Source organism: Pristis pectinata, chromosome 5 (genome assembly GCF_009764475.1).
Source record: "Pristis pectinata isolate sPriPec2 chromosome 5, sPriPec2.1.pri, whole genome shotgun sequence".
Lineage (NCBI taxonomy): Eukaryota > Metazoa > Chordata > Chondrichthyes > Rhinopristiformes > Pristidae > Pristis > Pristis pectinata.
Genome location: NC_067409.1, coordinates 52,303,916 through 52,317,736, shown reverse-complemented (window position 1 = coordinate 52,317,736; position 13,821 = coordinate 52,303,916). Strand labels below are relative to the sequence as shown.

Here is a 13,821-nt window from a genome sequence, read left to right as displayed (position 1 = left end):
CTTTGGTTGAATCTGCAGATCCCTCAGAACCCATAAAAATGGAGAGGAAGCAAATCATGCCTAAACCCAAGAAGAACTACATCATCATCAATACACGGTAATATTTCTGAGATGTGTCTTTCACAACATCCATTTATGTAGAAAGTGAGTAAACTTTCAGTTCCAATTCCAGAAAATTTTCAGTAGTTCATTTGATATTATAATGAATGATGCCTTGTGGTCTTGATGCTTCATCACATGGCTAACATCCAAACAAACCACAGATGAAACTGGTCCACTGCAATCAATGATGCTTTCTGATAATGAGATTCCTCATATGACACCTTGTACAAACATTGGGCCATTAACTTCAAACTGATGATCATGAGCTCTGTTTTTTCTTGTTTAGAACATACAGCACCACTAAGGTCTTGCTACATCAAATTCAAATGCATTCTGACAGATCTGTCCTTCAGTAACAGCATGCTCCTTACATTTTTTTGTGTCCAGTCATGAAATAAAGAAATGCACAACTTTAGTCTTGATTTCATTTCCTTTCATGCATCTCAGTTCACCTTTCACTTTCTGAACTGTTTTCCTGCCAACCTGTTTGAGGCTGGGTGGAGCCATACGCATGTCTGACTCCATTCCTTCCTTCCTTCGAGTCAAACATGTGCACGTCTCCACCCAGCCTCAAATATAACGGCAAGAAAACAGTTCAGTCTGTTAAGGTCAAACTAAAAAGACGGAAGGGGATGAAATTGAGATAAAAAGGAATTTGACAAATTCAGCACTGATGAAGTTGCTTCCACTGTCCATCACAAAAGACCATGTGTAACCAAGATCATTCTCAACACTGAAGTCAAAACCTGAGATGTAAAAGAACTTGCAGCATCTACGTCTATCCACTTTCAATGTCTACTATGATTATGATCAATTTCTCCCAGAAATGAATTTAAAATATATCCTCCTCCAAGGACTGTTTGGTCATGGGTTTAGCGGAGCCACTTGTGAATGCTTGTGATATTCTTGACACTGCAAACATTCTTTTAGTGTCCTCCAGTTGTTGGCTGTCAGACAAAATTTCTGCCAACTTACTTGATAGGAGATTTACCTGGGTATCCTTCATGTAACTGCTTCGGAATAACTGCTCCTGTAACCTCTGCTTGCAATGGAACAATTCTTGATCTCCAAAGAGCCACACCATTCTGAATGCCCAACTTGTAATTATTCCTGTAATACGATAGCAATCTTCACCCTCTTCCTCCAATTTACCCTGAATGCGCTTGCATCTGCAAGGCAGCAAAATCACATCTTTTCACAGAAACAACAAGTTGGGTTGCAACTTGAAAACTGTTGCAGCAATTACTCACATTCACCAATATTGGGGTCTCAAATGGAGGTGCATCAGCTGGCAGAGAAAAGAGTGCAAGCACATTCTAATTGTGCTGTCTACTCTTGTATACCAGAACATACTCATGTGCAGTCAATGTTGCATCTCCACCATCAAAGATCTCCCTTTGACTTTACCAAAAACACCCTGCTGAGATCATGGTTACTGAAAATCGTAAACTTCCTTTCATACAAGTTCTTCGGGAACTTTGTCAGTCCATAGATGATAGCCAGACTTTTTGTCTAGTTGTGATTCAGTATTCTGTGCTTTTGAAAAGGACCTTGACAAAAAAAAAACAAATCACTTGGTCAACTCCATTATCCAAATAATGTAATAAATCTACACCACTTTTGTAAGGTAATGCATCACATGACAGTATAACAGCTTCGCTAGATCAAAATGAATAAAAACTGAACTGAGAAGTAACTGTTTTGATTCTCAGAATGCAACTTTTTGCTTTCCTTTCCACTTCCACATTGCCTTGGTGATTTAACAACTCATATAGTTATCTAACACTTTGTTTAAAATTGGAAGGAAACGTCCACAGAAGTTTAAAAGTCCTAAGTAGGTCTTTATCAAGTAGGTTAGACAACCTGTATCCAAGACTACTTTAACTTTGTCATCACCTAGTTGAAGTCCTTCAGCATCTATTTATTAATCAAGATGGACTATTCCAGGAGGGTAAAGACATGTTGGTCTTCACTCAACAGAACTCCTACTTGGAATCAGATTTCCCCTTCCAGATTCTCATATTCCCATCGACTTTCCAGACACCAAAATATTAACCAGGTAGCCCAAAATGCCTGGAAGACTTTTGCCACATGGAAAATACACAGAGCAGGTACCATCCTAAAGTCTGCCATTCGGAACAATCCATGGCAAGTATTAATCATTAAGCATTCCTTTTAATCCTTATCCAACTCAATTATGCAGGATAGCATGTGACACATCAACAGTTATGCAAATCTGTCCTCCTAGCTGTGCAAACAAATCAGAGATTACAGAATATTAGAACATTTACAACATCGGAGACATTTGCCCGATCATGCTTGTGCTGGTTAAAGAAAAAACCTACCCAGCCTCATTCCACCTTCTAGCAATGAGGTCTATAACCCTGAAGGATCTTCAAATGCACATCCAAATAATGTTTAAATGTGTTGAGGATTTCTGTTTCTACCAGCCTTCCATACAGAGAGTTCTGGATCCCTCTAGGTAGAACAAATATTTCCTCAGCTGCCCTCTAATTCTTCTACCAATTTCTAAAAGTCCGTGCCCCTTGGCACCAGTCCTGTAGCTGTAGAGGATTGAAAAGCTGTATTCAAAATCTTCTGCAATTTCCTGCCTTGCTAGATTTTTTTTAAAGTAGCCAATATTTCAAGTATATTTCAATATTTATCCATTCTCAAAGGTGATAAATCTCCTGATACTTGATATTTTTATCCCATCCAATATTTCATCTTGTTTGCCTTAACTATAGCATCATCCTTGTATTTTGTGAAAAATTATTCATTAAGACCAATACCACATCAACAGCCTCCATACATAGATTGCCTCTTGTGCCCCCAATAGCTTTTACTCCTTCCTACTATCCTTTTGCCCTTCGTGTACTTTGGATTTTCTTTGATTTTTGCTTGACAATATTTTTTCATATTCTCTCTCTCCTTTCCTAATTTCCCTTTCAATTTCACTGTGATGAATCACAGATGGCGATGAGTCAGCTTACCAGTGTGAGATAGGACACCTGGTTGAGTGGTGCCGCAACAACAACCTCTCGCTCAACATCAGTAAATGAAAGAGCTGATTATTGACCTCAGGAAGAGGAAGGAAGGTGAACATGCGCAGGTCTACATTGGGGAATCAGCTGTGGGGAGAGTCAGCAACCTTAACATATCAGATGACCTGTCCTGGGCCAAGCACATAGATGCAATCACAAGGAAAGAGTGTCAGCGTCTTTACTTTCTTAGGAGGTTAAGGAGATTCAGCTTGCCACTAAACACTCTAACAAACTTCTACAGATGTATTGTTGTAAGCATCCTGACTGGCTGCATCATGGTCTGGTGTGGCAAATTGAATACATAGGTACATAAAAAGCTGCAGAGAGTAGTGGACTCTGCCCAATAGATCATGGGCATATCCCTCCCCATCATCAGTAGTACCTACAGGAGGCGCTGCCTCAAGAATGCAATATCCATTATCAAATATCTCTACCACCATCCAGGGCATGCCATAATCTTGCAGCTACCATTGGGCAGGAGGTACAGAAGCCTGAAGTCCCACACCACCAGGTTCAAGAACAGCTACTTCCCTTCAGCCATTTGGTTCTTGAACCAACTGGCACAACCCTAATCACTAGAGTTTAACACTATGACCACTATGACTTTGATCACTTTGCACAAACATGGACTTTTTTTTGTTCTAATCGTGTACTTTCTTGTAAAAATTGTGTTTGTTTTTCTTGTGAATGCTGCTTATATGATGCTTTGTGCCTGTGATGCTGCTGCAAGTTTTTCATTACACCTGTGCATACATGTACTTGTGCATATGACAATAAACTCCTACATCTTTGATACTCTAACAAGCTTTCTGCTGCAAAGTTCTAGCCTCACATGGGAGCATCCTTCTTGTTTGCATTATTCTACTCTATATCCATCTTTTCATCCAAGGAAGTCTAGATTTAGCGGTCCATTTTTATTTGTGGGACCTTCTTTACACACAACCCCATGAACCTCTTTAAATGAATCTTATCGCTCAGAATCTGATTTATCATCAAGTAGCTGTTTCCAATCCACACTTGCTGAATCACCTTTCAGGACTAGTAAAACTGGTCTTATTCATCTTTAAAAAACATTATCTTTTCCAATATCTATGCTAAATCTAAATGAATTATGACCACAACCACAAAATTACTCTCCCACTAGTACTCCTTGCACCTGCACAAACCTAATTTCCTAAAATTAAATCTAGAATTGCATTCCTACCTCAGCATCCAAACCTCTTATTAGGTAAGCTTGCTACATACTGGCTAATAAAGTTTTCCTGAATGGAATTTAGAGATCCTGTGCCCTTTTACATTGACTATATCCCAGTCAATGGGGGTAATTGAGATCTTCCACTCTTACTGCCCTGCTGCTTTTGGACATCAGAAATTTGTTCATAGATCTGTTCTACCTTGCTTGTCTACAGTACACTCCCATTATTGTGACTGCTTATTATTTTTCGTTCTTTAGTTCAATCCATATAGCCTCATTTGATAATCTTTCTAATATACTGTCAATTTTCAGAGTTGCAAATATTGCCACCTCCCCTCCTTCTTATCCTTTCCTCTATCATTTCTAAAATTCCTTTAACTAGTAACGTTAATCTTCCAGCTCTGCCCCTCTTTAAGCCACTTTTCCACAAAAACTCTAATATCCAACTTCTATGCAGCTATCAGCACCCTCAGCTCATCATCTCTTTTAATTCTCCATATCCTTTTATTTACATTCATGCCATTGAGCACACATAGACTCTGCTTTTCATATATTTAGCTTTTGGTTTTTCCACCTTTCAAACTCCGTCATTAATTTTCTGCTTCCATTTACAGTCCTGTTCTTGTCCCTTCTGAATTTTTGTTCAGCTTGCCATTTGCCTGCCACTCCCAAGCAGCATCAGCAAACTAGCCCCAAGGATACTGATCCCTCTTGTGGAGCAGATTCCATTTTTCCCAGAACTGGTCCCACTGCTCCAGAAATCTAAATACCTCTTCAGCCATGCAATAATCTTCTATTTCTATACATGGACACATAGCACTAGGACAAATCCAGAGATGACCATCTTTGAGATCATGCTTCTTAATCTCAGTCCTAACTTCTTAAAACCAACCTGCAGGATGTCATTCCTACATCACTGGTACCAAAATGAACCACAAATTCTGGTTATTCATGCTCCACCTCCGTAATTATCTGTAGCTGCTTTGTGATATCCTTGTTGCTGACAAAGGATAGGCAACATAACATCTCGGAAACAAGTCTGCAACAGCAGAAATGCCTGTCTGGTCCCCAACCATAGCATCCCCTCTAACAACTGCTCTTTTGACCTTTTTCCTCCCTTTCCCTACAGCTGAGCCACTCTTGTTGCTAGTCTTGGCTCCACTTGCACTCCCCAAGGAAAACCTCTCTGCATCAACTTCCAGAACTGAAAACAAGAGCCCTCTGGTGTCTCTGAACTATCTGCCTACTTTTTTTTCTGTCTGTCTGAATATCACCCATTCCCTCTTTGACTGCACTTTCTTGAGCAGCAGGTTGACCACTTCCTTAAACTTACCATCCATCAGCACCCAGTCTTATGGATGGGTTGCAGTAACATTAACAGTTCCTCAAACTCCAAAACCTGGAGCTCAAAGAAAATAGCACACATCTCCCTTTGCTTTTCTGTTGATTGTTATCCTGTAATCTCTACAGATCTTGATGGTGTCAGTCTAACTTCTTACATCCACCATCACTGTAATTCTTTGTAGTGCAAGTATGAAAGAAGGCGGATGATTCCTTGACCTCCTGAGTACCATTTGGCTAACGTTGCTTAAATTCCCATCCACACATCATTGATTCTGCAGTACCAATACCAATTTCCACTGACATCTGCTCTTTTTCCATGCATACTCATGCATGGAAAGGTTCAATAGAATTCTGACTTGGTCTATACTATCTATGCATGTGTGTGCACACATCACCAATTCAACAAACTATGCACAGTCTACACTATCCATCTAGTTTATTATCTTTTCCTTCTTGTTTACATCTAAAATATTTTTCACATAGTTTGGTTGCTTGAGTTTCTTACGGTCTTGCTTTGTTTTGCTTGATACCACAATTCTGACAAACAAACTGTCTGCAATCATTAGCTTGTATGTTACCACATTGATAACATCTCTCCTTCAGGAGACTCAACTCTTTCCTCAAAGATGCAGAGGTGCCAGGCCCTATATTGGTAACATTCTGTGCTTTCACTGGGTGATGTTGCATTTCCGATGCTTGCAAGACACCTGCCTCCAATGTCTGGACAACATTAAATGCATGCCTGTTTCTTTTTTAATAAGAACTTACTTTTAGTGCGCACATCACCAATTCAACAAACTGTATAATCCTGCAACGTTTCTTCCAAATCGGTCCTCATGCCCAATGTTCAGCAATCTGTCCCAAATTTTAACAGTTTTATCTGGATGCATATTCTGCCTCTTGCACATTTCAACTGGGGTGTAACACTCATACTGTTCCACTCGTTTAAGCAATTCTACCCAAGTTCTGACTGCAGCCGGCAAAGTTTTTAATCAGCTTATATGTCTTAGCACTCAAAGACCTGATCAAAATAGATTTTTACAATGCCATTTCTAGCAAAAAGTGTCCTATTCTTTCCACATATTCAAGCATGATTTTACTGAACTATCGAAACAATCAAAAATGGGCCCTCTAGTCTTGAACTACACCTCACCACAACTGATAGAGGCACAAGACATACAAATCAGTGAAATCTAACTCTGTTTCAGTAAACAAAACTACTTCACAGCTCCAGAGAAAAACAAAATCCCTTTCATTCTCAATAAAAGAAAGCAACATCGACTTCAGTAACTATCATCATTAATAATCTTTCATCCTCCATCACCTTATCCAGACATCAAGTTAAAAAACACCATCAAGGTTAGCAATTCAACAGGTTTCTGTGTACAAAGTCATTTTATTTTCATCTGATTGCACCTTTCTCACATAGACAAGACACTTTCTCTTCAATACAATCACACCTCCACTTTCATTGTATTACCATTCTGTCAGTAGGAATGACCTTAGCTTCCAGTTACCTGTCACTAATTCTCTATTCCATTCATTGCCTTTGGCCAATGAAGTCCAATGCAAACTCAAAGAACTGCCTTGGCACATTGCAGGCCAGAGCCTCAATATGGAAATCAACAGTTTTGGCAAATTATTGTTATTAGCTCACTTGTGATTACTAGAATGTCCCTTAAGTATTGTGAAGGGAACTGACATTTTAATCCCTCTTGTCACAAAATATACATTTCACAAATACATTCTTTCATAACTGCACAGAAGGCCATAAACGTCATAGCATCCTTGTGTGGGAAACAGTTCACTTATCACAGTGAAGTCATTCCCTTCACATGATAATATGGCTTTGATAAAACTGGCTGACATCCCTCCACCTAACGTGAAATAATGAATATGCAGTTCTTAAACTTTGATAAAGCCTTATTTATATTAATGACTAAATAAGCCAATTCTATCACAAACCAAAGATAACTCACTTCTTGATTCCCCAAAATCTTTCCACAAGTGACAGTACAAATCAGGAGTGTGCTGAAATACACTTGTCTAACTTGGTCCAGCTCCAGTAAAGCTCAAGTAACTCAATAATATCCAGGACAAAACACCTGATCCACCAACTTCAACGTTCCTACTTTCCACTGCAGGTGCACAATGGCTAAAGTGTATTCTATCAACAGTCACATCAAACTTGTTAAAATATCACCAATCTTTCATTGTTGCTTGGTCAAAATTCTGAAACTCCCCTACTAAACAATACTGACAACACACAGATTTCACTGGTTCAAGAAGGCAACTCACCATTATCAAGTTGACATTTCCAGTGACATCCCCATTCAATTAATGAATTAAAAAAAATTCAAATGGTATTTTGGCCTTCATCCTGGCTTTTCCCAATATTACAAACTATCCAGACACTCTTTAACCACCCTGACCAACAAAACCCACATGATGATAGGAAATCCCATTTCATGTTGCTATTCCAGGCACTATTCTAAACTAAAATAGAGAATGCTGCAAGCACTCAGCAAGTCAAGCTGCAACCATGGGAAGAGAAGAAGAGTTGATATTTCAGGTCAAGAACTTCGACCAAGGTCCTTGATCTTGTGCTTGAGTGTTTTCGGCCTTCTCCATTATTGTTTCAGATTTCAAACATCTGCAGTTTTTTTTTGCTCTATGCACTTTCCTAATTTGGACAACAAAAAAAATCCATCAGCATTTTGTTAATAGACCAATATCCTAAAATTGCCTGCCTAATCAGATTATTGGAGCATCACAGGCCCAAGAAAAGCTTCGAATGGAGGCTCAAGCCCAAAATTCACATGTCAGAATTCCCTTTGTGTGAGTAAGTCGATGAAAGCTACTTAGTCACTTATGAGGAATTATGATTAACACATGGGGCAAACTTACTGACTTAAAGATAGTGAAGCCTTGGTTTACCAGGAACTTCACTCAATGAAGTTTAAGAAAGGCATCATAATTTAATTTTTAAATATAGGTGCTCTTTAAGTGTATTGGATAAGGATCCACATCATAAATAATCCATCATGTTTCAGCAGTTTGACTTCAGCAGCTTTCTTTGTATCACTGCAATCCAACAGATTGGCAGCTTGCCAATAATCATCCCGAAGTTTATGAATTTCTTCCATGTCAAAACACTGTACAATACTTTTATTAGGGTGCACGAGTCTCTAACACAATTGCAGTCTCTCAAACTACAAACATAGCAGGGCATTCAAATAGATACGGACAACAAAGGATAAAAATAATTCTCATTGTGGCATTCAATGTGATGCTTTCTTTTATGACATGTATTAGCTAAGGTTTGACAGTCAGTCAAATATTTAAAAACATGACTAAAGACAGCTGGATATACAAAAAGTCTGCTCTTTAATAAATAAGTGAAATACTTAGAATCCATTTACAATTGTGACTTTAAACCAGTGGACAATAAAACAAACCCTTTCCCCTGTCCTACCACTAAGCCACAGCAATCTCTCTCTGGTTCCTGGAATAAGATCCTGGATCTGCCTTCGTCGGTTCTGTAGGCACACCTGACCCACATAAGACGGGGCTTTCTGAATTAGAAGTCCAACCAGTAAAGGGGTTTGCTTTCAAAATACCAGATCTTAAGTCTATATAATTGGGTTTCATTTATAATCCCACTTCCGTTTTGCCACTTTTAGCTGATGATTGGCATTATTTGATATGCCTGCTGTAGGCATTTGCAGAGGAAATCAGGAGTTCATATTTGAAAGCTGATAGTCTGCCATCTGTACTATATTTACAATGGTCTATCCCTGGTTTCCCCAGTGAAGGTCATCAGAATTAGCAACTTTGACACCTCCATCAATACTTCCAGATGCTGTGAAGCTCTTCAAAAGACAGCCAAAACACAACTCCGCTTCCTACCCCATATCCACCCATCCCCCTCAAACATGCTTTTACTCTGCTGCCACTACCTTGTTTCCTCACTGAGCATCAACCAGCTGCATAACTTTTCATCAAACTGGACATTTCAAAGAAAACCTGTGTAGGGCTTTTAAATGGAAATCAAAAAAGCCCCTTCTCCAAAGCTACCCACATGATTTTCCCTTGTCAAGAGAACTGGTAACCTGAACAGTGACTAATGCATATCAGTTAGAAGGAACGGAAGGGCTTGCCCAGTGCACTAATTTAATTTGTGGTTGGTTTTCACCTGTAAAAAAAGTATGACCACATAATATCATGAAGCTGTTAGTCAGCTTTGCCGAGTATTGAGTTGGTATTTTTGGATCTTTTCTCTCTCATTCCACAAAGAAACATTAGTAAAAACTACAAATTCAGTTTTTTTAAAATCAGTCCAATTTAAATTCTACCATACCACCTTTCTGAATCCCATAGCAAATGTCAAAAATTGCTTTGACATGACCTGGGGGAACCAAATTTTATCCTTTAATATAAACACCAGAAGATAACTTACAGAAACTTGTAAAGCATCCATGAACTGCAGGCTAAAGTATTCTGTCTCCACAAGGTCCAAATGGTAAACAACCTGGTCGAAGAGATCTTGACCTTTTGCATTTTTCTATAAAAATAAAGAGCATATGAAGTTTGAGTTGTTGTTTTGAAGATTAAATTACATAAAAGAAAATAGCTAAAACAGTGCTCATTAAAACTTGATATTAAGCACTGGCAATAACTAAGGCATTGAGAAATGTACAATAATTAATTCATACACATTTATTATGTAGCTTTTGCACAGATGTGGCTAAACTCTCGTCTTCTATTGTTATGCATAAAAGTTGCTAAATTATTTCACCTACTACTCCTTGTTATGCACAAGATGCAGTGGTGTCGCCATCATCTTATTATAGTGTGTGCAAGTCTACTTGAACTTTCGTGTAGGCAACATGTTGAATTATCCACTGCAATTACAAGAAAGGATTTCATTGCACTGATCCAATCAATAGCCATTGAAATTAATTATCCACAACTACAAAATAAGAAAAATGAAATGTCATCTCTGCAACCAAATGCAAGAACAGAAGGAAGGACTAATTACTTCCTTTCTGGAAAGACTAAATCCGTAGTCCTCTTACTCCACCATGACTTCTGGAGGAAGAACAACAACCAACAACAATAATGCCATTCCTTTGCCACAGCCTCAGGCTGAAGATGACGTTTCACAATATTTACGTCTTATATTTGACTATTTGATCCTGAGCTTCTGATCTCAAATTGACCCAGTCATGGAAAGTGCCAATGTTCATCTCTGCAGTAGGTCCTGAATCCACCACTGCCTTAAACCATTTGCAACTGACTGTCCAATATCTGCAACACTACCTAAACTAGGTTCACTAAACTATGCTGCCCATATCTAAAATGATATCAAACTTCTTTTTACCATATGCCCAATGGACAGTGGTTCCTCGTCCACCAGCTCTTGATCTTTAAATAATCAAATCTTCTTTTAACCAGAACATGCCAGCCTCATAACATTCAAGGAACAGTGGGGTCTTGTATATCCCCACTTCCATTTCTCTGCTATGAAGGGCAGTACCTTAGCCATCTGAAATTGCTGCCCCAAATCTTCTCCTCTCTCTTTTGAGAAACTGCTTAAAGCTTACCATATTTTGGTCATGTTTTTCATATGTTAAAAACTTATATAATTTCAAACTGTTGTTACAGTTACAGTACTGATGATGACATTTCAAGTTACTTAATGAAATTACTCTGCAGTAAAGACCACACTAAATTCATTTATCACTATTTATGCCATTTGAAAACCCCACTACATTTCTTTTTAAGTATCTGTATTTAAGGTCATGCACATCCTCTGATTTAAAAAGCTGAGCTGAATGCCCAACTTCATGAACTGCATGGTCGGGATTTTTCAATAATGTCTTCTGGCTACCTATGTGTTCTAAATAAGCTGGGGTGCTGATTACATATAATTTTCTAGAGTTATTTCAGTAGCATAACTGCAAGCTCAGAATCTGAAAAATGGGGAGAAAGTGAATCTCATAAATGGCAGAGTAGAATTCAGTAGAAAACTTGCCAGCACAGTCAGCGCAGGGAGAAACTGAAGGGCAAAAGTAGTGTCTGAAAATAGTAAACAAAATAAAAGGAGACCCAAAAATCTTTTTAAAAAACACAAATTATCTTTAAAGGAATTATGTGGTCAACAGAGGACAATTAAAGGAAATTTTCTTGCTAAGGTAGAAGGTATGGCTAAAGTAAAGAATGAGTACTGTGCATCTGTCTTCACAAAAGAATGCAGTTTGTGATCTTGATCCAATACACAGCGTGCTGATTCCCATTTGTGGCTGTGTGCACTAATCAAGCTCCAGGCATGGCTGCTGTAGCAGCCTCACAGACAGCAGAACCAGAGGTCCTATCGTTGGAAAATCCTGATGACTTTTGAAAGCTCACTGCTGACAAAGGCCTTTGAACTACTTTTAAAGGTTTTTGACACTCTGAAACATTTATGAACAGTTCAAATACAGCTATATAATTGAAACAAGATTATTAAAAAGATAGTAATTCACTAAAAAATAGCTTAAATTAAAAAATAATTTGAAAGTACAATTGATGGAAGAAAACTACTTTTCTAATGCACCTGCATTTTTATCAAGACCAGTGACCCATTCATACCATCTATGCCAACCATTGTGGCATAAAGTTGAAGATCCAGATGTGAAGTGCATCCACCCTCCAAATCCTCTGACTTTTGTGCTGCAATTAACCAAACTGCCCTCAAATGCTTAGATATTTACTGTTTGTCAGAAGCGGCCATTTCTGCCACTGGAGGTTCTCTTTAATGGTGCATGCATTCATACATATTACAACTAAAAGTGACACATTTTCCAATACTCTGATTCAATTACTGTCTAAAAATTTGGAAATATTAGTTTGTTATTTGACCAATAACTCAAAAAATAACTGTCCTACATTTATTTTTGGTTTATCCCCATTTATCTTTTAAATTTAATACAGCTATTTTACAGGTGACACTTTTGATAGCCTCCAATCCTCTGGAACAATTTTCCTCTCTAATTAATTTTGAGCAATTTTAACCAAAGCTTAAATTACTTCTTCCATAACTTTCTTTAGGATGCTTAATTTTGTCAGTCCTTGTGATTTGTCTATTGAAATTTCAAACACCAATTTCTGCAATTTCTTTAACATTTCATAAGCATCTCTGATGATTCTTAATCCCAATATTATCTTCTTCTCTACAGATACTTACTTGGCATTCCTAGTATTGCCTCGTTTTTCACTGTACATTTGCCTCTTAATTATTTCCTGACAATTCTACCACAACTACTATTTTACTACAACTATCAGCCTTTTAACTTTTCCAACTGTAGCACAAATAGGACCCTGGCTATCTATCTGCGGTCTTTCCTGTGAGTGCTAAAAATTCAACTTAATAATTTCAAATGAAATTCATGCCAATGAAGCAAAAGCAGACTGCTGGAGGAACACAGTGGATTGAGCAGCATCTGCGGGGGATGGTCGCCAGTCTGGGTCGTCATCCTGCATCAGGACAGAGTGTATGCCATCCCTCTGCCTCCACAGATGCTGCTCAATCTGTTGAGTTTCTCCAGGAGTTTGTTTTTTTGCTTCAGATTACGACATCTGCAGTTTCTTATGTCTCCTGTTATGTCAATGAAACTTAACCTTTAATATTCCATTTTTTGTCTCCTGGCATGTACCTGCCTTACAACACCTTAAAAATTTCCTACTTTTTCTTCTACCTAACTTGGACAAGATTCTATTATTTCCAAGTCAGAACTCTGATCCCTTAACTCTTTTTTTTCCCCCTTTTCTATTCTTGCACCAAACTTACTTCAGTCATCTCCTAAGCGATCTTTCAGATCATTCCTTGGTTCCACTTCAGGGAATATATTTGTAGAAACAGCAATAAATTAAGAAAGCATCCTAGGAACATTGCAACAGAAACACAACTTTTCCCCAACCCCAACACTGCCACAAAAACACAACTTTTCCCCAACCTCAAACACAGTTGATGCACAGAGGCATTAAAATCTTTCAAATCCTCCAGAAACAATGATGAACAAAGCATTATAAATACAGCAAATTAATTGAGTAATTTGGTACTTGGGTACTATATGTCAGATGTATTGAAACTGT

At 38.2% G+C, this 13,821-nt stretch overlaps 1 protein-coding gene across 1 annotated transcript in view; it reads right to left on the bottom strand.

The window, feature by feature from the left end:
- The window catches only part of LOC127570336 (band 4.1-like protein 4B), a 222,690-nt gene that overhangs the window by 128,528 nt on the left and 80,341 nt on the right, over positions 1 to 13,821 (bottom strand). The window contains exon 2 of the mRNA XM_052015785.1: positions 10,145 to 10,249. Coding sequence (XP_051871745.1) covers positions 10,145 to 10,249 — 105 coding nt within the window. The remainder of the gene's footprint in view (positions 1 to 10,144; positions 10,250 to 13,821) is intronic.